Source organism: Neocloeon triangulifer, unplaced genomic scaffold (assembly GCF_031216515.1).
Source record: "Neocloeon triangulifer isolate White Clay Creek 2 clone unplaced genomic scaffold, ASM3121651v1 ptg000017l, whole genome shotgun sequence".
Lineage (NCBI taxonomy): Eukaryota > Metazoa > Arthropoda > Insecta > Ephemeroptera > Baetidae > Neocloeon > Neocloeon triangulifer.
In genome coordinates this window covers 4,707,068-4,730,588 of record NW_026775559.1, presented here as the reverse complement: position 1 = coordinate 4,730,588, position 23,521 = coordinate 4,707,068, and the positions used below count along the sequence as shown (strand labels likewise).

General features: G+C 38.9%; 2 protein-coding genes across 5 annotated transcripts; both read right to left on the bottom strand.

Moving 5' to 3' along the window:
- Window positions 1-65: 65 nt before the first annotated feature.
- LOC132203718 (guanine nucleotide-binding protein G(I)/G(S)/G(T) subunit beta-1) lies at window positions 66-18,047 on the bottom strand. Of its 4 annotated transcripts, none has more exons than XM_059631686.1 (9): window positions 17,766-18,047; window positions 10,228-10,319; window positions 7,077-7,222; window positions 6,368-6,550; window positions 6,185-6,307; window positions 5,831-5,960; window positions 5,700-5,771; window positions 5,421-5,637; window positions 66-5,332 (listed from the first exon to the last, which is right to left on the bottom strand). In XM_059631686.1, the coding sequence occupies exons 2-9, from the start codon at window positions 10,282-10,284 to the stop codon at window positions 5,226-5,228; spliced, it is 1,035 nt and encodes a 344-aa protein (XP_059487669.1). In that variant the 5' UTR covers window positions 10,285-10,319; window positions 17,766-18,047; the 3' UTR covers window positions 66-5,225. The 4 variants fall into 4 exon arrangements, with proteins under 4 accessions (XP_059487669.1, XP_059487672.1, XP_059487671.1 ...); XM_059631689.1 differs by having other exon boundaries at window positions 6,368-6,538; XM_059631688.1 differs by lacking the exon at window positions 17,766-18,047 and adding an exon at window positions 12,859-13,211.
- Window positions 18,048-18,649: 602 nt separating this feature from the next.
- LOC132202985 (uncharacterized) lies at window positions 18,650-22,192 on the bottom strand. Its single transcript, XM_059630380.1, has 6 exons — window positions 22,055-22,192; window positions 20,501-20,593; window positions 20,258-20,405; window positions 19,983-20,116; window positions 19,716-19,877; window positions 18,650-19,098 (listed from the first exon to the last, which is right to left on the bottom strand). Exons 1-6 carry the CDS (start codon window positions 22,131-22,133, stop codon window positions 18,947-18,949), a joined length of 768 nt encoding a protein of 255 aa, XP_059486363.1. The 5' UTR covers window positions 22,134-22,192; the 3' UTR covers window positions 18,650-18,946.
- Between the last annotated feature and the right edge of the window lie 1,329 nt (window positions 22,193-23,521).

Genomic DNA, 23,521 nt, shown 5'->3' with positions numbered 1-23,521 from the left:
TATATTTATAAAGTTTTTCCATGGATGTTGTGTTATCTGGTTTCTGCAAAAAAACGCAATGGACGTAAGTCTTTAAAGACAATTAGCTTTATTGGACAAGTGAGATAGTTACTTACAAGACAAATCACAAATATGACTTCCATAAGCTACATTTTAAATCTTTTTTTCAAATTATAAAATACTAGTTGATCTGCACTCTGACACAGTGATAATAATGTTTGCGTTGTGTTTTTTTTTTTTACTTATAATATATCATGCAGATTTTTGGTATTTTTAGAAAGAAATGCAATTATTATGTGATGCAACCTGCATGGTAGATAAAGTAAAAAACTGTCAGCGATTTTTCCTTAAGTTTTATTTTTAGACAACACATCATTCAGCCCCACATTTAAAAATTAGTGTGAGAATGCTTACAAAAATGAAAAGGCTGTGTGTATCTTTTCTCATATTAACTGGGTGTGTGTCGATCGGTGGCAAAGAGTGGGTGGGAAAAGGTGGCATTATAATTATTTTTTATAATTAATTCAGTCGCTATATTAATTACATAGCGACATGCAGAATCAATCAGAGTTGCAGAGTGTTTTTTGGATGATATGAACGTCGGAAAAATTTTGAAATTTTACTCGAATCAAATATTTTTCTGAAGAAAGTCTTTTCGCTTGAGAGATATGAGTCGTTGGTGGGTGGGTTTGAGTGATTTGTGTTTGTGTGTGTGAGTAGTATTCATACTGCGTGGACTAATTACTATGTCATCGTAATGAATGTTACAGAGATATTTCGTCATGCATCTTGTCCATCTTTTGTGTTAAATTTGTCTTATTTTTTTTCCAGTGATGGGTACAGCGTGTAGAAATAATCAATGGACATCCAGCAACCCATTTAAAATGCGCAAATTTCCACTTCTTCTGGTTCCACTCGCGCTTTTCAGCAAAAGTGTTTTTGTGTGCTTTTTTTCATATTTTTTTCTTCATATATGATCAGTTGTACGGTTTATATGTAAATGTATATAATTTACAAAATATATACAAATACACATACTGCAGTGTGTACACGTTCCCAACACATTTACACCAACATACATGTATGTACCTATATTTACTTTTATTTAATTATAAAGTGGCCCCCAATAAAGAAAAATGCCTGCGCATATTTTTTTCGGTTTTGTTAAATCGTTAATCAATCGCAGTGGGTTAATTAATAAGTATAATTCATGGGTTATCAACCTGTGTCAGAGCGCGCGTCGTGATATTGTTCATCATTTTTTTTTCAACTCCTTACTTTTCCTTTTTGTAAGATTATTTTTTTTATTAACACTATGCCTGGTACAAACAGCAAACACGCACTCTTTTTACACATACATGATCCATTTAGGGGTGTTTCGGTTGATTCCTCAATCAATATCAGCATTTTTATCTTTGGTCATTGCAAGGTGTGTGTGTCGAAAATGTGAGACGTTTTTATTTCAATCGGTCGTGAAATGGATTATATTCCATTCGTTTTTCACGTGTTTTGTGAACGTTTGTGACTTTTGTATGTATAAGCGTTTCTCTTGTTTAATTCTCTCAAAAGAGCTAGGTGAGGGTGAGATGAGGGTGGGCATTAACCCGAAAGCGGCGAACATCCGTTTGCATCCCTTTCTTAGCCGTGCGAAGCTACCAGAAATCCCCTGTCGAAAAACAGCAAGCAAAAATTTCTCACCGTTCCCGAAGGAAAAAGTTTCCAGGCTCCGAATAGGTTTAGAATTTATTATACAAATCGGCGGCTGAAGAGGTGGCTCTACACAGGTTAGGTAACCCAAAATGAAAGTGGTTCGCTCGGACCGGCCAAAGGTCTACAGAGGGTGGCTGGGGGTTGGTGCCAAATAAGGAGGCGATGGATAACACTGCCCTGAGCCCTTGAGATGGAAGTTTGTTAGATATTAGCAATGCTATTCACAACCTGATTAAATGGCGGCCTGGGGCGCTGCGGGGGGGTTGGTTTTGGGGGTGCAACGAATCCACCCCTTGCGCTCCCGACCTCGGAGGAGAGTGAGAGTTCGTATGTACAAAAGGCGGTAGGGTGCGGAAAAGAGGCCGACTCGAGTTGAGTTTAAAGAGTGTGCGAGATGAGAAAATTAATGAACAATCGAGGCAGCACACACACAAAGGAAAGCCAACAGAAAAATGATCAAATCAAAATAAAACACCGACAGAACTAAGGTTTACAGTGTATTTGATTATATATGTAGGAGACATAATTTAACAATGAATGCCATTCATGCAGAACTTAACAGAGGCACAGATAATGCGTTTAAATGATAATAATAAAGAGCAATTCAATAATAATGTGATAATTATTCCATTAACTCTTTTTTAACTTGCAAAGTGGTGCCGGAAAAATGATTATTAACAACGCAGAGATTACACAAATATACACGATTCAAAATTCGACACTCACACTTTCATGTACGGCTGGTACTATTTTCTTTAAACTTGGGCGATTTGTTAAAATAAAACAAAATAAGAGGGGAAGCCAATATTTTACAGAAGAGGTCAGGGGGGGACTAAACGAGACGAGAAATTTACAATAATCAACAATATAGTCGTAATAATTGTGCGTGGAATGAAGTTAGTTGTAAATTTGTAAATACATATCGTACTCGATAATAAATGCACTTTGGACAGATGTGTACAAAAACTAAGCAAAAAAAGAAAACGAGAGAGTTAAATTGTGCTGCGATTTGTGCCAAGTTACGGAAATTTGTGTTTTTTTTCTCAAACGGAAAGCTGGCCGAATGAAATTAATAAAAAAAATCGAGTGATTGTTGGATTATGTTCAACAAAAGCGTATGTCATCTTCGTGTGACTATTTTCTTGTTCCCTCATCACTTGCACAACAAATGCTTTCTTTTCAGCTAAATTCACAGGATCGAAAGAATAAATTTCCACTCACACACCGAATTCGCTAAGTTTGTTTTAAATATACCTCCTCACGCAGACCGAACAAAAACACACTCGTTTCTCCCTCGGTTGTAACAAAGAAGGATTTTTGCGTACGCAGGAAATGTCAGGGGTGGCGGGATGACTTTCTTGCACTCTTTTTTACTTCATTTTTTTTTACTGACTAACCGGTAAGCCTATTTGAAGTCAAAGTTAGATTTTCCTTCCCTCTTTTACATAATAATACAGTTGTGTGCGCGCTACTCTTTTTTTCACATGCAAAACCAAATGCAGTGTGAATCCATTTCAATCGGCAATCAATCATTAATTAATAAGAGTGTTACTGCTTGCTTGACAAATACTGCACATACACAAGAGAGAGATGTCAGTTTTTCCACTACATTTGTTACACAGTTCTGTGGTTGTTGCACCTTTTCACTCGTTAACAGCTTGTCTGCACAATCTAATGCTGTTTTTCATCATTTTTTTTTATACCTTTTTAATCAATGGATTTGCTCGCTCACTTACACTCATTGAAAGCAGATTACCTAATATAAAGTGTGTGTTTGTGTTGTGTTTTTAGTGGGTTTGTCACCTTTTTTCTTACTCCAAAGTAATAATTGTGTGTTCTTTTTTAATGCTCGTTCTCATCCTTTTTTTTAACATCTAATATTATTAAAATTTTTAATGCTTTAATAATTACTTCGTCATCTGCATTTCTTTTTTTCTTGCTCAAAAATCCAAATGCGGTTTCCACTTACATACTCTTTTACATATCGATACATTGCCAATGAAAATTGTTTCGTACAGTGTGTAGATTGATTTTTACGGAAAGGTGTGTCTCTCTGCAAAGTAACATTTCAAAAGGTAATCATAATAATTATTCGCTATCAATTAATTTGATGTTGTGTTGATGTATTCTTGCTTGCTTGTCACATTCTCTTCGTAAAAGTCACGTTTACTCGCGCGAAACTGTCGCTGCTGCTACTAACACCATGTATATACTTTCGTTTGAATCATCGGATTTATTAATTATAAAAAACCACCACTGTCGACACGTCGAAACTTCTCTCTTCCTTCTTCGCCCGCGGCCGTTGGTCGGTCGAGAGCCGAGTGTCGAGCTGGTTGGTTTTCGTGCGTGCGCGAAATCACTCACCACACTGATGAGATTTTACGGATATAGTAGCAAAAAGTTTTTTTTTTATTATTTCTCGCTCTTTCATTCTTTCAAGATCCACAACAAAGCAAACGAAGAAACAAACGGATCAGTTTTTGTTTGTATTTTCACAATTAATTTTATCAGTGAATCTGTATGTTAATTCTATCCTCCTCGCTCTTTTTAAATATGATACACTTTCGAGTCCGTTCTTAAAGAAAATGCTGCTCTTTCAAAGCTTACTTCCTACCTCAGTGTGCTTCAGTGTTGAATGCTTTCTTATTAGTTTTTTTCCAAGTGTGGTGATTCAAGGTGTAAAAATGATTTCAAGGGCAGCAGATGGTTGCATCGGATTTTTTTGCTTGATTCAACGCCCACTGCTCTTTTTCTGCTTTTTTGTTAGATATAAATGGGTAGTGTCTGTGTGTGTTTTTAAGAACCCGTGGCGTGGTCCCAATATGATTCATTTCTTTCAAGACTGCTCTGGAAATAATGTTTTTGTTTCAACTCCCCCTTTTTACGTGTCTAATTGAGGGCAGTGGGAATCAATGAGGCTACTCCAAAATTTTGCTAGGTGAACACATCAACAGTTTTTAACCGATTGAGAACTGAAACTTCACGCGCGTACACAAGGAGTGTTTAAGTGAGAGAGAGGAAAAAAGAAAGACACGTTAGACAAATTAATTTGACTAGGAGTAGCGATACAAACAATCGTGTTGATTAGTTTGATATTAAATAAAAAAAAAAACATTTGGCCGCTCGAATAAAATTAAGCCCCTACAAATTTGTCTCTTACATTTGTCCACTATGTACGATTTTAGAGCGAGGAAGGTTTTTGTGTGTTTTCTCTTTAAATGTACTTTTGACTTTAACTTTTCCCTTCTGGCACAAATAATTCTGCTGCTTACTTGCTTCTTTGCAATCTTCCTTGCTGCAGGTTTTCGGAAATATTTGGTCCGAACAGCAGTTCGCTTCTTCTCTTGTTCTAATTAGTTACACAAGATGACGGAGCAGCAGATCTCAAAGAGGGACGCAGGTGTCGCGGAGAGATGATTGTTGTTGTTTATGCTTGAAAAATGTGGCAGCGGTGGGGGAAATTCAAAACGGGGATCTTAATTTAACACTTCGCGTTATAATTAACGTTGATTTCCTTAATTCCAGATTCGTAAGAAGCTATCCCAAGAGCCAGTAGCTACTGCCATACCATCTTCGGTTACACCTAGGCAGCTAACACGGTTGTCATGGCCTGCTAAGATACCTGCAAAAAGAATAAGAACAACATTTACCTTTTTTGCAATTTTCTGATCGCAGTGAATAAAAATTTCAACTTTTAATTTTGCACAAACCTGCTCTCTCAGTTTTCATTGAGTCCCAGACGTTGCAGTTAAAATCATCATAGCCCGCTAACAGCAGTCTACCAGACTTGCTGAATGCGACTGATGTGATACCGCAGATAATATTATCATGTGAATACATGGCTAGTTCCTGATCAGCTCGAATGTCGAACAACCGACATGTTGCGTCATCAGAACCAGTAGCAAATGCAAAACCATTTGGAAAGAACTGCAATCAAGGCAAAGTAAATGAGTCGAAACATTAAAAAAAAAACCCATCTCGACACTCACTGTAACAGCATTGATATCCGACTCATGGCCAGGAAAAGTTTGCTTGCACATTCCTTCTCTAATGTCCCAAAGCTGGAAAGAAAATCAATGTTTAGTTTCTGGAAATGAAAGGGATAGCAAAAGAATTGTACCTTTGCTGAAGCATCGCAAGCACCCGAGACAAATGTGCGCATATCAGGGGAAAGCGACAGAGACATGACGTCTCCTGTGTGTCCAATGAAGGATGTGCACTGCTGGCCAGTCTCAATATCCCAGAGTGCGCTAAAACACAAGTTGTTATTTCTCAATCAGTTCAAATAATTTCCAGTCCTTTAATGAGGCAATTAAATTTTTCCATGCACCATTTTACAATGTTGTTTTGTGGTAAGTTCATTACTTTAAAGCAATAATGAGCTTCAAGAGCTCGTCATGATCTTCAGTGCAAAGGAAACCCACTTCCTTCCAAACCACATCCCCTTGTGAAATTCCAAAATGGCTCAACTCACCAAGACATGTCTCCTGAACTTGTGACTATCTGGTTATCGTCGAGGAATCTACAGCAGCTCAAGTATCCAGTGTGTCCAGGCAACTCCCGACTAACACGGACATTTCCTTCTCTTGTTTTTAAACTGAAACAAAATTTGTGTGATGAGGTGAAGGGTTCTGAATTTTGAGGGGCAGGTGCTCACCTGTATATGGAGCAGATGTTGTCGAGACCGCCACATGCGACGTAGCTGCCGGATGGGGCGTAGGCACAGGTCATGACCCAGCTGGAGCGCAGAGGAATGGCATGCACTTTGTTGGTGGTGTAACTGTCCCACACGATTAACTTGCCATCCTGGGAGGCTGAAACCAGGTTCCTGGAAACAGGACTGATATTGATTTTAAAGCTGCTTGCTTCAGCTCTTTGACCATTTTCACAGATATACAGTAAGAGAGAAAATTTAGGAAGGACAGGATAGTTATTGTAAAGAATAGACACAGAGAATAGGAGAAAGAGGAGAATTTTGCATTTTTTTTAAATCTAAAATAATAAGTTCTTAAATAAGTTGAATGATGAGAATATTATTTAAAAAATAAAAGCAATTAAAAATCAAAAGTATTTGGACTATTGATTAGTTTAGCATTCTGACCTGCAGAGAGTTTAACTCCCAATCTTGAATTTTTTTCCTTCTAATTAAGCTTTATATAGAATTTAGAAAATTGAAAGAAGAATAATGCAATTCTTTGGAATAATGAAAAAAAAGAAAGATAAAAAGAACATGATTTCGCAAATCTCCAATAAATGTCAATGATGCAAGATTATGAATGGGGTGTTTTGGGGAAAACTCATTTTTGGGCGAGATTGGATTGGTTTCTCTCTCTGGAGGGGTTAGAAGCATGTCTGCTGGTACCGACCTTGAGTCTGATCCCCAGTGCATGGCGTAGATCTTGGCGAGATGCCCCCGCAGAGTTTTGCGGGTGCGCATCTGTATACGTCCGATTGGCTCCATATTGCTGGTGGCCTGCACCAGGCTCGTGTCACACGCCGCCTTACGTGCATCCTGCGGGCAAGGCAACAAGACAAAACATTAGCATGTTATTGGCAAACACAATCGAGAGAAAAGAGAAGGAAAGATTCGTAACAGGTGCGTGCACTCAATGTCGGCAGAAATTAATAAAAATCAATTGCAAAATATCTCCATCTCTCTGTTTCGCGACTCGATCGGTTCTCTCCCAATGGGAAGGTGATTTGTGCAAGCCTGCAAATTGCACATCAATAAACGTGCACTTAGCATGAAAGGTTTAGCTAGTCTAGTGCCATGCAGCACCGACGTGAATATCGATTTAAAGATGCTTTGGTACTGCTTCGGTATAAATTTATATTGAAACTGCTAACGAGTTGCGGTTACTGAGTAAGAAAAGTGAGAGTGAGGCTTCTGTTCATTTGATTCTTCTTAAGCATGGATCAGTTTGAAATTTAACTTCAAAACGTAATAATGGAAACAAGAACTTGATGACTTTAATTATTGAACACTTCATAGAGTTTTCGTTGATTTCTCTAAGATATTCAAACAAAGAAAATCCATGAAGAATATGATAATGGCAAATAGGTACCCAATTTTTGTCTCACTTTGGCTAGAAATGAATTAATTTATTTTTATCATTCCAAATTTCGTAGAGCTCATAAAATTTATATAATAAATAAAATTTATTTTGAATTTTGATTGACAAAAAAAGCATTCATCTAAAATATGATAATGAATTCAATTAACTTCAGACCAATTGACCAATTCATTCAATTTGATTACAATTGTATTAATTTTTAATTGGAAATATTATTTAGAAATTGTTTTTCTTGAAGCGTTTCAGAAACACTTTTCTATTAATATTTTTAAAGCTTTATAACAATAATTGTAAGAGTCCACTTGCATGCTTGAAAGTTTGGGGAAAAATCTTAAATTTCAAAATTAGACTTCTTGCAACTTTGGCAAATCAAAGTTTTTCAAGATAAAAGAAAATTTCAGAATTTAATTTCAAGTATATTTATTTTTTCGCGCAGAATTTGCATAATAGACTCTTCGGAGGTCGTGGTCGGACTCGAGCTTAAAGGCCACGCATCCATCCATCGGTTATAGTCAGTCAGTCATACAGCACACGAGAGAGCGGCGGCGGCGGCGGCAAAACAGGCAAAAGGGAGGCTCTTTTCGGGTCGATCCTTTACACAGTCGGCGTTCCCCTCTGAAATGTTGGTTCGTCGGTCGGTCTGTTCCGCGAGTCCGCCCCAGCAGCAAGCAGTCGCGCGGGCGGGTGTATTGATCGGCTGGCTCGCCGGCAAGGGGGCCTGCCTGGGCGTGCGCGCTCCTCGGCTGGCCGCAGTCCTCTCGGGGGGCCGCGGCCCCCGAAGGCCCCCAGCACCCGGCCCTGCCCGCCAAAGACCCCAAGTCGCGGCCCCGAGACGCACCGAGCCGCCCCCGGGGGACCTTTAATAATGCAGCAGCCAGAGTGACGTCAATGGTGTTCGCTCGCCCCTCGCTGTCTTTCGAAAGAGCCGCCTCGTGTTTTACATCTCATCCTGCTGATAATGCTGCTCGCGGCGCAAAAATCCACGCAACAATGTGCTCTCGCGAGTAATTTCGCCTAGGCACACATACACTCTCGCTCGGCTATTACGCCAGCCAAGAGGCCAGTCTTATCGCAATTACGCGGCGGACGGGCGCAGCGAACGCCGCGGCGAATAGCGCGCGCCGCCGAGTGGCTCACACCCAACCGGCTCGGGTGGGCCAAAGAAAATCTGGAAAAGTCCGAGTGCTAATGAAATGACCTTCAACTCAAGTGGCCTCCCTTTTTAACTCGCAAAAGCGCAAACAAACCATATTTTGATGAAATTATAATTTTGTTCATGTATTAAAATTTAAATACAGAAAAATATTTTATTTATCACCACATCATAACCAAATGTTATTATCTCTGTTCCGTTTGCACAGTTTTCTTTCAACGGCAATCGTCATCATCGCGTGGATCACCCATTTAGGGAAATGTCAGCAATAAATGAGGATTGATTTTTCCCACAATAAACCACTAATAAAGTACATTGGCTGATAAGACTGTAGACTTGGCATAGCCCTGAAAAAATAAAATAAGTATGCAATTCTGCAATGGTTTCTTGATTTACTTTTAAGGTTAACCAAAAGTTCTAAATTTAGCATTGTTAAACACAGTAAAAATTTATTTTCAAGGTATTTCCTTTTTGTTCAAATTTGATAAATTTTTTGTAACAACAAATTGAAAAATATAAAATATTGCTTTAAATTTACTGAAAGGAGGACCATTTTTTGATAATTTATTAAAAAAAATCAATCTTTAATTAATTTACTGGTCCATAATTTTATTTTCCAGTTTCGCACACCGACGCATTTTAGTACTCCAGTCAACCAGGAGTCAACGTGAACAAAGGCACTTTGCTATCTTATCATCAGGTAGATCGCAGGTACAAATAAACTTCCTAATATTTTCCAACTGAGTCAGACTGCGGGACTCACGAAAATCTACTATTCAAGCGGAACAATTTGAATTGACGCGACTTCACAACGATTTTTTTTTCTTGTCTTGTAAAAGAATCACGGCACCGGGCACGAAATACTAGGATTTTTCCGATTTTGCCTCCTGGATGGCAAAACAAAGAGTTTCCTTGTACTATACTACGCAGTAATTTGGCAGGGCCTGTCTCTGTGTTTTAACACATCACGGGTGAAGCGCGTCACCAAATTAATGAAAAAGGCCGACGACCATGCAAGCAGAGCAAATAAGGCAGGTCGCATGGGCCGGCCATTAGAAAGTCTATTAGCATGTGAAATGCGACGTGGGGCAAGAGGTAAGAAAGGCGGACAAAACGATTTGCCTTCGATCGCATCGAGTGCACGCACATGTCTGAGAAAAAAGAAGTGCTTAAGAACAAAAGAAGTATCGACAGAACTTTGGGATAAGCAAAAATAAATTACTTGGATTTTAAAACGACCCAAAATCATGTCGAACAGTTTAGGAAACGTATTTAGAAATTGATACTTACTCTGATGGCATTTTTGAGGGTTTCTGCTTCTTGCCTAAGGCTTTCTAACTCATTCATACTTGCTAGTCCCACCACACACGGCTAGGCAGTCGCTGCAACAAAGAGACAGAGACACATAAAGACTCGCTTGCATGAATGCAGGTTAATTATTATCACAAGGGCGAAACAGCAGCCAAAGAGCTCGTCGGCTCACTGGCCCTTCCTCCTCCTCCCGCTCGGCCTCAATGCATCAAAAACAGGCCGCAAAATACACAGAACAAAAGTAAAGTTTCGCCATTTTGCTAATTTCGTCCCTGCCGGTCAAAGTCCCGGCCAGAAGCCGCACCGGAATCGCTTGTGCGGCAGTTTTGGAAAAGGTGGAATTAGAAACGGGGCGAAATATTGCATACTCGGATTAAGAATTTCGGCGACTGGCAAAACCAGTTTCCCTTTCTGTGCGTCTCAGCGAGTTAAAAACAGACTAATTGCACGAGCTTCGAGGACCAAACCTAAATTCCTCTCTCGGAAAGAGCAGTAGCAGGTGATTTTAGGAGCAGCAACATCACCGGGGGTCAAATTATCATCGGCCGCGGTGCTTCTCTGTGTAATTAAAATTCCAATGTTTTTTACTCGCAGGCACGCAGCGTTTTATGGCGGAGGGCATTTTTTTTCACCTGTGGCTGGTTGAGTAACTGGAAATAAAACTTTCGGCCGTCCAAATTACTTTGAAGCCAGCGTTGGGATTGATTTAATTTAAGTACTTTCCAGAAACGCCGAAATCAGTGAAGCATTTAAATAGAAATTTTCCCCCAATAATGCTACGCCGAGTTTCATAAACAGTCATAAATAAAGTGAACGAGTGAAGCTAAATTTTCAAATATTAAGGCTTTGTAAATATAAGCGAGAGGGACAAATAAAATAAATTGAAATTTTCAACCACTGGTCACAGGATCCCTGTGATATTAAAATACTGTAAAATTTATCCTTTCGTGGAAAAACGAGTGTGCAGGATACTCGTGCGGGGTTTGGCATTTCATGAAATCAAAGTTCAAAAGCAGGAAAATGCCAGCTAGCGTCGAGCAGGCGCGAATTCTCGAAATCGGAGGCAAACAAACAAAGACTCGCCTTGAATCCGTTCGTGTCACTTTGGAGACAAAAGACACCATGACAGACAGATTCAACAAATTGTGGCAAAAATACCAGAGACAAAGATTGGCCGGCCTATTTCTGGACTGATTCAATTAAGAGTCGAGTGAGGCTGAGGCGCAAATCAATAAAATATTCGTGTAAATCACGACCGCCGGCTGTTTGGCGAGTAATAATAACGAGACGGTTTTATTTTTATTTGGCCTGCCGCTGTTGTTTCCAGCGCATCTCGCGGGGTAAATATTTTGAATGGCTATTTCCAGCCGCTCGCGCTGTGTGAATGGGGTTAGCTGGACGGACGCAAAAAGAGCTACTTGGCTCGCTCGGCTCGTGTCCGAAGGCAGTTTTGGGCGCAGAACACAAGTCGCCAGAACATTCATTGATCTCACTCGCAGAGCGGATTGTGTTTGCATTCTTATCGCCCTTCGATTCGACACCACGAATTTCATTAGGTTATCAATCATAAAAAGCATGCAGGCAATAAAACGACCGATGCGGCTTTGCAAACGGGCCTAGTTGGCCTTCGCAAGAGGCAGACGCCGACCATGGCTCGTTTCAATGCATGCGAACCGAAAGGGGCGGTGTAGTCGAGGAGGAAAAGTAGCCGGTTATACAAAAAAATGGGAAACGTGGAACTGTTTTAATGCAGTATGTAAGAATAATCTGGTAAGTTTGCTGATTATTCCTTTTGTTATATAAATTAATAATTTAAGTCCTAAAACTATTGCCTGGCCATTAAAAGGTTATAAAAAAATCAAAACGGTTTAGTTTGTGATATTAAATTGTAATTATTGATTTAAAAGTAAACAATAACACATCAAAGTTTATAAAAGAGGTGCAAAAAATTATAAACCCCATGTAATTTAAAATTTTCATCTGGTTCAAATAGGAAGTGGAATTGTAAATTTCCGCTTGCAAAATTCAAATTAATAATGCATTTTTCTACTTCTAAATTGGTGAATTTCAGTGCTTTTATTAGCAAATGAGGTTAAGCAGGCTCAACAGCTACCAATGGATAGGCAATGATACAAAAAAATATTTGTTAGTTTTCATTCATCTTTCGCGCTCCTATAAATAGGGAGGCCATTTATTGCATAAAAACCATCTAACATAATTTCATTACTTTAAAATTAGTAAAGTTAATTTCATAGCTTTGGAAATTAATGAAAAGGAAAAGTAAAGTTTTAAGCCGGTATAAAGATGCAGATTTATTTGTTTAGAAGAACGCCAGTGATTAACTTTAAAAGAAAGACCAATGTGAAAATACTCAGCAAATAATCATCCGAATTACCATTTCCTTGTACAAACTGGTAAGGACAGATAAGCCGGTTGACTCGGAAAACCATGGGCGCGATTGTAACTTTTGACTCTGGTTCGCGTTGCCCGAAATCATCCCTGGCCAAAGTGGAGAACGAATAAGGAACAAATTGTGGCGAAACGAACGGTTGGTAAGGAAAATGACATCAGCAAACACCGCCCTTGGGCTGGCGGGGCGGACCAACGTACCTAAAAGCTGATTCGGGCGAGCTCGCGGCTGCGGCGAAAATGAGTTCGACCCTCTTTCGGCGTCGAGCACGGGCGAAAAATTTGTATCACGAGCGGCACATGATAAAATGATTTTGTTGCACTCGGGGAGAGAAAGAATGAGTTGGCGAGACACGAGAGCGGCGAGCGCGAGTCAAATGGCGGCTACGGGCGAGGTGTGGAGGAGCAGCTAGCTGGGCGTTGGGCCCGCCGAGGCCAGCGGCACCATGCTCTCCTTGCTGCGAGGGGATGTGCGGGGTCCAAGGGGCCCGTGGGGCCTCGCAGAACCGGTCGAGACACGAGATGAGTCGCCACACCCTTGGCCGTGCCGAAAGCTACTCACCCATCCCGGCACCCCCGAAGCAGCTACACTCACTCGCGCGCACCGTGTCGTTCGCTCTCTCTCTCGCTCTTGCTCGGTGGCTGTTGCACCCCCCGCGCCCCGCACCCACCCCGAGCCAATCGAAACGTACGGCCGGCCACGAGCGCGCCCGAGCGACCCACTCGTGCAGCCCTTCTTCCCTCGCAGTTCGGACGGAGCGGCCCGAGCGACCCACGAAACTGCATCTTTTGCTGGCGCGCGCCGCGGAGCACCACCAACAAGTTGGATTGGCCACCCTCATCCTTTCCTTCCGTACGTCCATCCGACGACTGCACCCGCGTGATTAATTAAGTAGCACCCGTCGCCGACCGCCACCACACGCCCTTTCGTTGCTGCCTACATGCCTGCCTTAGACCTGTCCATGACGCGATTGCAATGTTAGAACCGAAACTTATTCGCAAGGCGAGAGGGAATTTTTGCCTAATATTCAAGTTGGTACACAATGCCAATAATAGTTAATAAAAAAATTGAATAAGTTTGATTCAGGACATTTTGCCAGGATGATAAGAAAATAAATGAAAAACCTGATGTTTCAACCTAACTTTTAAATTATTTATGATGTCAGATAAATAATTTTGAAATAAATTTGGCGTTACTTTTCAGTGTTTTTTTTTTACTCTGGTGTGATTTGCGATGGATTAAATAAAATAAACAAATATAAAAATGCACAGGCTGAATATTTTAAATTATTATTCCCATTTGCATATTAAAAGGAGACAGAAATTAAGAACGCTATTGTTCATAGCGTTATAAAATTCATAGCTTTTTAAGAAATGGACTTCGGGCATTTAGCTAGGATTGTTTCTATTTGACACTTGCATTTAAAAGACATAAAATCCTTTCTAAATGAAATAAAAAGTTGTCACTTCATCAAGTCGAAACATTGGCAATTCATTAAATTATAATTCTAGATTAGTTTAATAAAATAAGAGTTGTAAATATTTAATAAAGTATTTAAATTCTTTTATAAAAAGCAACAATAGCAACTCAACGGAGGTCACTGGCATATTTTAAGTTATAATTATAAGTTAATAGGCATTAACAAAACTTTGGCAGAGTCAGAGAAGCTTGACTCAAATATATTAAATTTAGATGATTTTTCTTCCGTGGGTTTTTAAGCTGATTCCAAAATTTTACAACGTTCTTTAACAAAAGCAACTGAACAAGAGGGAACATTTTGCGCAAAATAGAACCAACTTGAGACTACATACTTGATTGAAAAATAATGATGTAATTCTGTTTACAATTCAAGAGCACGATTGCTGGCATCGACCAAAGTTTCCTACAGTTTCCTACACCAAAAGCTATTTCCAGAGACAATTTCCAGGAAAAAGAATAACACTCGTGGCTCAAGGACGACCGTAATCTTCGGCAAATGTTATGACTATAATATGGCACATTCAAGACATTTTATGCTTGAGGAAACTTATCGGAATCAAATTAAAAATTTTAGGTGCTAATGAGTTCAACAAATTCACTCAAGGTCGTGGCTAATTGGAAACGGTCTTTGGCACAAATGGAGCTGATAAGATTATTTGCTGCTAAAAGTGCATCCACGCAACATTTCCACTCCGACGCAATACGGTCTGTTGGCAGCGATCAAATGATAAAGTCGGGGGTCGACTGTGCAGCGGGATTATCGTCATTAAAAAAAAAAAATAACAAACGCCAGGCCGGCCATTAAAATTTGCAACAAACAGCGAAAATCGCCTAAAACGTTCTAAGCCGGAAAAAATGATAAAAATTGGCAATTTCGGTGAGAACGAGAATAAGTGAAAAACCCGCGACTTTATTTGCAACCGCATCAGGTGAATAATTCAGGCGGCAACTGCAGGTGAGAATTACCATAAATTATTAACAAACGCAGTGTGCCGGCAAACAAACGAATCGATCTCTTTACACGCGCGAGTGCAGCGGCCCAAGTGGCACGCAGAAATGATAAAAAAAGAAAGGGCTGCTCGGTGCTTTGCGATAATTGTGGCGTGTTGCTCGTAATTATGACTTATCTGGCTAGCGAGCAGCTTTGCCGCGTTCGCTCCAAAACGAAACGAATGCGTTTGAAAATGGTCTTTACAGGGGTGATTCATGGGGAAAAACGCGGTGCCCAATGAACTGCAATTATTTGACCCGGCGTGCAAGGGTTCGTTTCAACAGAAATATTGAAAAAAAAATTGACAGTTCCGTCTTGCAATTTGAAATGAACTGGAACTTTGACATTTCATCAATCTTTAATCATCAACAGAGTTTATCAGTTCAAAATAAATTTATCACTTTTATGTAAAATCATGTGAAATCTTTGGCTTAGAACTTTCCAGTAAATATATTTCTGGTTCTCTTCTAGAATGTGTTCTGGTATTATTCTTTGAGGCAAAAAAAAAAAAAAATTTATAACTATACTGCATCAAAATAATGGTGACACTGAAACTGAAGTAATGTCGGGTAGAACCGTACAATAAATTAAAAGTATTGACAATTTCCTTTGGAATATTTAATCAGTAAATATTACAAAAAATGTTTGTTTGAATTGCAGAATATGGACATTTGTTTTTTAAACAACATGATTTTTACGAAATCGTTATTTAAAAAAATGCCACTGTAATACAATTTTAGTAACAAAAATTTAACTACTGGCAGTAACAAAATAAAGAACCTTGACGGTTTAGAAAATTTCCTTTCCGGACAGTGGAGCAGAAAATGAAAATATTACACACGTCCGCGTGGTGTCGGAAGGGGTATAAAAATACACCGCAAGGCCGAGAATAAGTCGACGGGCAGGCGGGCAGGCAGGACAAGTTAGTCTGCGAGTTGCCGCTGCAGCTCTTTCGAAAAATGTCACCAAAACGTTTTGGCAGCGGCGCGCGTCCGAGGGGGGACAAATTGCACGACACACGCCCAAAATCAACTCGAGGGCAGGTTGAACATCAACACTTTGGAATCGGGTTTCACCTATTAACGCTCGCCTAATTTTTTACAACTCAAATTTAACAACATGAAATTTGGAAATAAATATTGTAAGCGCCTTCCGAGACGCTCAGGAATGTATTTTTAACCCATTGATAGAGACTGGTGCAATGCACGAAGACAGGAAGCGAACAATTGATTCTTACAGTTGGCAATGCCTCCCCCAGCGAAGCGGGATGCTCCTCAAAAGAGCAGGTGGAAAATGTAGGTGAAGCGAAAATAATGAAATGTGGCCGGCAGATGATGTTTGGAGCAACAACTGTTGAGTTGTGAGCTCGAAACCGCCACCATTTCCTCTGCACTTTCCACAGCCGACCGAATACAACAACTGCTTTTTTCTTTTTCTATTTGACTTCAATAAAAAATAGCATTTTTCGTAACTTCTACTTTCTTTGTTAAAAATTAACCAAAATATCGAATTCGTTCTAAAATGAAACCAAATTTTCCTATTAATATATATAATTTAATGGGGACATTATTAAACTAATACAATTTTTTTTTTTTTTTTTTTTTTTTTTAATATAAAATTTGACGTTTTTTTTTACAGAACTTTTGTTAATTTTTTAGAAATATTTATCAGAATATTATTATTTCCACAAGAAAAAAATCTGTGACGTTTCGACAAATTTTAATTTTAAGGAAATATTATCCAGAACAAACAATGAAATAAAGATCAATTGAACGTGACTGACCACAGGTACAAAAACATTTCCTTCCAACACACCAAATTAAAAAAAAACCGTCAAGGAAAACGGCAACTTTTGGTTTTGGTCAGTTTAGACGAACAAGTGTTCCGTTTTTCCTTCATCGTCCTTCGAAGGGTGAAAAACTCCACTGTTTCAAAGCAAAAGGGACAAATCAATAAATTCGAGTGATAATCTAATCGTCATCCTTGCAACCTTTACCATAAATGGCAAAAAAAAAATCAATTTGCCCCCCGAAAAGTAGCAGAATTAGACCGACAATTGAGATTCGCTCAAGACGCTTCTTCTTAGAACTTTCCAACAATTGCACCAAATGAAACAAGGGGCGAAAAGCAGCAAAATGGGGCGTGCTCCCGATTCCAGTCAAACTCAAAACTCGGCCCGAATACGATTGAAAAGCTGTAACTGGATATTCCAGGGTCTGGTCGGGACAGATTGGGGTCATCAAATCCCATACTCGCGTTGGCAAGGGCCAGCCTAAGTCCCCTGAGGGTGCTTTAGCGAGCTCACCCTTGGGCAAGGGGTGCGCCCTCATAAAACCGTATTTTCGTGTGTGAAAATGCTAGCATCGTTGCCAAAAGTCGCTTTAAGGGCGCCGACCGGGGTCTTGCGTGCCCTTAGAAGGCCAAACGGACGCCGACGGAGGTTCTCAGGTGGCAAACGGCGGTTTCAGGGCGAAATACGGGCCGAGGACGGCCATATGTAATCATGGCGCATCAGGTCTCTGGCCGCGGCCGAGGCCGAAAAACGGCGAGCGGCCGAACAATTCGGCGTTGGGCGCCGATTCAAGAGGCGGGTATGATAGAGGAGGAGGCCCTAGAGGGCTCAGAGGGTCTATTTACCTGCTTGGCAGAGTATCCTGCGTATTTGTGCGGTCCGAAGTGTGAGTCAGGTGTTACGCCTTCGCCTCCAGCACTCGGATTCTCGATAATCCTTAGCTAATACTTACAAAATACATTGATATTCACTGATAATCCCACCTCTCACACATTCACGGAGCACATCAGGTCCGTACAAACAAGTATTCAAAACGGTAACAAATAAAATGTTTACAAGACACACTCAATCTCTTCTTGAAGGGTGCGGCTTCCTTCTACTAAACTTTGCAAACCCCGTAGTCGAGCCAGCCGTGACGTCACTCCCAACGTAATAGTCGATTGCGGCGTTGCCACACTGCTGCCAACCTCGTCAACGCGAAATTCGCGTGAAACCCCGAATTTGGCGTTTTTCTGCTCAAAATCCGGCGGTAAAAATCATTAATCAATTCAAATATTATATTAATCAGACTTTTTTCCCCAACTGAGAGTTATTTTAGGTGCAGAATCGCGAGTTGGCGGAGAGTGATTTTCCGAATGGCCAGCAGAGGCTGCTGCTGACCGCCTGCAGAGTTGCACGTAGGCAACCGCCACGACACAAACGAGTGCTCAGTTGCAGATGCTCGCAGGCGTGAACCGCCTCGAAATGAAGATTCCGTCTCCAGGCTGCGCCGGCGGAAATTACGCCGAGGAAAGCGACTGCTTTTTTAATTTATTTTTTATTAAACTATTATTACCTCTCTAAATAATATAATTTCAATTTTTAATCAAATTATTTAGCACTGTGTAATATATGATTTTTTAAATCAAATTTTTAAAATTATTATTACTTTTCTAAATCATTTTAATTTTTTAATCAAACTATTTACCATTGTGTATTATGATTTTTCAAATTAATAAAACTATTCAAATTACCTTCGCATCAGTTATCAATATTTTATTGATCAATCAACTACAACTGTAATGATGAGTCAACGCGAGTTACGTATATTTGTGTATTATTTACAAAACAATGCAGCTCAGATGAAGACAAAAGCTTGATGCTCTAAAATTATTCAACACCAAGCATTATGGGATAATGGAAAAGTCGATGATATCTAAAAATAAAAACACCATTCGCAGACAAAAAAACACCACAAAATGAAATGAAAAGTGTATTAATAGCGAGAGCGAAAAGCAGAATCACAGATTTTTTTAGAACACAATTACTACTGGATGAGAAAAACGCGGATTGGCACGTGAGTGAGTAACCTGTTGGCCACATCGGAGAACAGAGCCGAGATCTTGCGTTTCAACTGCGGCTGCATGTGTTTCAGGACCTCGTGACCGTTCTCTCGCAGGAACAGATTGGTTCCTTCAGCTGCAAAATTAAAACAATTTTAGAATTAAATTCAGGTAATTTAGTGATTAAAGTAGACAAAATTTAATTTTTTTTTTTACTTTTCTATTATTTTCAGTTTAATTTTGTATCATGAATCAATGAATCAATAGAAAAACGTATTTCACAATGTAGGGATTTTATAATTAAAAATCGTGTACAACTTTTCCAGATATTTTTTTTCAGAATGCTTTAACGATATAATATATATGAACTTAAGGAAATAGAGATAGGTTTTAACTAGCATTTGTATTTTGCGTTGATTTACTTGTTTTTCTAGTTTTAGTTCCAAATGTGATAATATTGCAGAAGAGAAAATATAGTTGTACTAAGTACAAGAAAAAAAAATAATAGATCATTTAATTAGGCAACAGGAAAAAACATAAACAGGAAATTCTTAGGCTTTTTATGAGTCATCTAATCGCAGGCTTGTATTTGGGTCAGAAACTATTGCCGCTGTTATTTTACTTTTGTGTTTATTTTGATAGCTTATAAAATTTACCCAACAGCTTTTTATCATTAATATTTTTTCTAACTTCATCAATAATTATTAGAAAAAAATTTGTATCAAATAAACGAATTGTGTTTTTTTAACTCACTCAAAATACGATTGTTGTTGAACACCTTCTTCACGCTCATGTGCACATTTTTTACGTTGAGCTCGACGCCGAGGTCGCGCACCGCGAGGTAAGTCTCATCTTGGCCGGTCGCGTTGCTGACTGTCTTTTCTGCGATTCCGCTTACATCGGCGTGCACGTCATCTGCGAAAGAAAGAAAAGCAATCGTTCATGAAGCGAAACAACTGGCCAAGGAGTGCTCTCAAAATAGAATTGAGCCGTAAATTTGCAACATGAAGGGGCCCTTACAGAAGTCAGCGTTGAAGGTGCCGCCGCCAAGAGCTGGCAGAATGAAGAGCACGCCGGAGCTGGTGTAGCGAGCGTCAATGTGCAGCTTTGGGATTCGCAGCTTGGTCTCGAAACGCGAATTTTTGGATCCAAGCCTAAAAATTAACAATTAGTGTTACTAATTTAATGATGAATATTTAAAAAAATTAAAAAAATCAGATTGTTTAATATTGGATAAAATTCAATGGAAATGATCGAGGATCTCAGATATATTTATTATAATTTGTTAAATATACTTCATTTTGCGGACAGTGAAGTTAGTGGCGCCGTAGATTTGGAGGTCCTTGAGGGTGATTTTGTAGCCCTTGGGTCCCGTGGACAGCGAAAGGGACAGTTCATCCATCAGGAAAGGCTCCACAGACGGCAATTCAATATCAGGGATACCTGTGACGATTCACGGTCAAGTTCATGGTTAGAGAAAACAACAAATTAATAGACCCTCGCTAGGAGTGCCAATATAACGTGTGAATAAATTTCACCTTTTGCCAAGTACGGCTTTAAGTGCACCAGCGTTTCGTTCAGGCAGCTGACGAGTTTGGGATCGTCCGATTTGCATTGTTTTATGTAGGCCGCTGAAAGGCAATAAGTAAGAATTATTTGTTATATAAATGAAGTGCGTTTAAATTATTTACTCTGTTAATTAAATATTTATAAAAGGATGAATATTCCTCATTTATTGGTAACAAATTGAAAGTGAACATAGGATTATAGTTGAGACCTACCATTTAATTTAAATATGCACAGTAAGATATTATATAAAATAAACAATAAAATATGTTTTATTGTTTATTGTAAAGAATTTTAGATAGACGGGTTCTTTTATAATTAATATGACAACTTGAATTTTATTTTAATACTTATAATTATAAAATAATAACTCATTAAACGTAACAAAAACTGTTAATAATTTAGTAAAAAATGTTTTATTTTATTTCAATTTAATTTTTTTTTTAAGTTACATATTTAATTAAAAATATATGTGTAGCTTTTCATTTTATTATTTTTTTTCTCTAACCATCATATAATTGAGGAAGACAAAAAATGCGAGTTGCCTTATGAGCTGAACTATGTCACGATTTATTTACCCTTTTAATTAACACTCATGAGAACCAACTGACATTACAACTGGCTGTCTTCGTACATAATATAAAAGTGCCTGGTTGCGCATTATATTATACTTTCAAAAAGCTCTTTAATGTTCTCCTCCCAGCATTACTGATGCAAGTCGGGAATTTTTGCAACACGCGGCCCTTCGCCGAAATCAATTATGGCTTTTTTTGCGCCACTCTCTGCTGTCTTAGTAATATCAAAGAGCGTTAACAAACAATCTAATCCACAAATTAGCGTGGTGCGGTCGCATTAGTCACTCGCTTTTTAATACCAAGTGTATTAAATATAAATAAGGCTTTTCGATTATACTTGGAGCCGCAGTGAGCATGCAGTAATTAATTAAAGTGTGTAAGATTTCCAGTCTCGAAGCAATGGGGTCATTGTTTGAAGTGCAGCAGCAGCAGCAGCAGCAGCAGTAAAGTGCATAGCACGCATCTGTCTATGAGGTAACAACAGCATTAAGAGGTCGCTCGACTCTGATTGTGAGGTAATAGCATTGCACAAAGTACCCTCTTTGCAGGTAAATAGAGCTCCAGTCCGACGCAGCCGGCGCGCCGGTCAAAGTATTTCCGCGTAAATTTATGTAATAATGATCAATATCTGAAGAGAGAAAGTGGTGCACAACAACTATAACGGAGATGCAATAATTCCAGTAAAAGCAGTTATATAATAATGAAATAAGGAGTTATGCACTTCATTACAGCGTTTATTTGTCAATGTGATAATCTTTATTGATTGAAAAAAAATCTGCCCCGATTGTAAATTTTTTAGATCTTTTATTCAATGAGACAAAAATACAAAAGTATAAGGATTGAGTTGAAAGTAGCAAAAATGATGGAATAAAAAATAAAATAAGAAATTACCCACAATTTTTTTTATATAATTTTAACACAGAAATTATTAACAGAAGTTTTTATACTCACGGATGGTCAGATTTTGTCCCTCGGCCTTGCAGAATTGAAGGACGGACGCAGTGAAAACTAAAATCGACGCTGTCCACATATTGCAAATCACCCAGGTGCACGGTGGATGGCGAGTTCGACTTGGTACTTTGGTGCAAAAGAGACGCCTAATGAAAGATCGCCGCTTATATTGAAAGGGGTACCCCCACCTGTCGTGGGGCACAATTTAGCTAGGATCGAACCGCCGCGTGTTTTTTCATAATGCGGTGTACCATAAACACGCACGCCTTGCCAGCATTGGCCACAGACAACAAGGGTGACGTATCCACACCTCTACAAAATTCATCTTCTTGTCAAACAGGTATAATTTGTATTATACGTTTTTCCCGATCAGATATATTTTTTTAAATTATCAATACCAAAGATGGATCAGGGAATTATGACACAGATATGGGAAAAAAAATTTATATTCATAAATTAAAATTGTTATTGAAAAATTACCACTGCATGGTTGAAGGGCAAATGATTGGAGGAAAAATAACAAAAGGGGAAAACCTATTTTGAAATGATTGATTTTTTACAGCAACTCGATGCGTGGCGAATTTCTTTTATCACGGAAGTATATTATTGAAGAATAATACTAAAATAATATTAGATTAGAAGCCACTGTAAAAATAGATCAAGGCTGTGTGGCGTTGACCTTTGCATTGAATCTTTGTTTGAGTGTGTATTCTTTGAGCGTATTGCTATTCATCTCCCAAAACATTACGCCAATGTCACCATGGTCTCTGCGTCTCAGAAAAACGACTCGCAGCATCCTTGCACGCGACATTTACAGTCAAAATTTCAACAAAATTATGTTGGCAAAATAATTTTTCTGAGACGTTAAAAAATATACTTGGTCCTGTCAAAGCTTTAAATAGTGTAAATCAAATTTCATTTCAGGGTTAGTCAAGGCGGAAAAAGAAAAAAAATTGTGCTAACTAGAAGTGATGTAAGGCCATGTAGATCGCACATCAAGCAGGGTACATATTGTGCTAAAATGTCTGTTAAACTTGCCACTTTTTTAATCACTTGTCCTAATATTAATTTTTCTATCTATCAATCATTGAAATTTTAAAGCTTATTTTTAGATCCAATACTTTATTTTGGAGATGAAAATGCCTGTGAATTAAAAAAAAAAACCTAAAACATTCACCTCTCTTACGATCTTCAGCTTAACATTAGTAAGTCGCAATTGACATTGACCTTGGAATATTTTTTGTGGATCGTCATTCTGTATTATTTTCCCTATGTTTATTCTCACCTATACGACTCTAAAAACACTCCACATAAAAAAGCCAAGGCAAGCTTTTTGCATTGTCAGCAACTTTTTTCACACAGATCTGAAGAAAAATAAGGAGAATTCAACGCCAGCAGAAAGAGCTAGTGGGTGGCGAATTGAACAAAAAGCGTATCGTCCTTGATACAAGCAATATTTAATTCGCA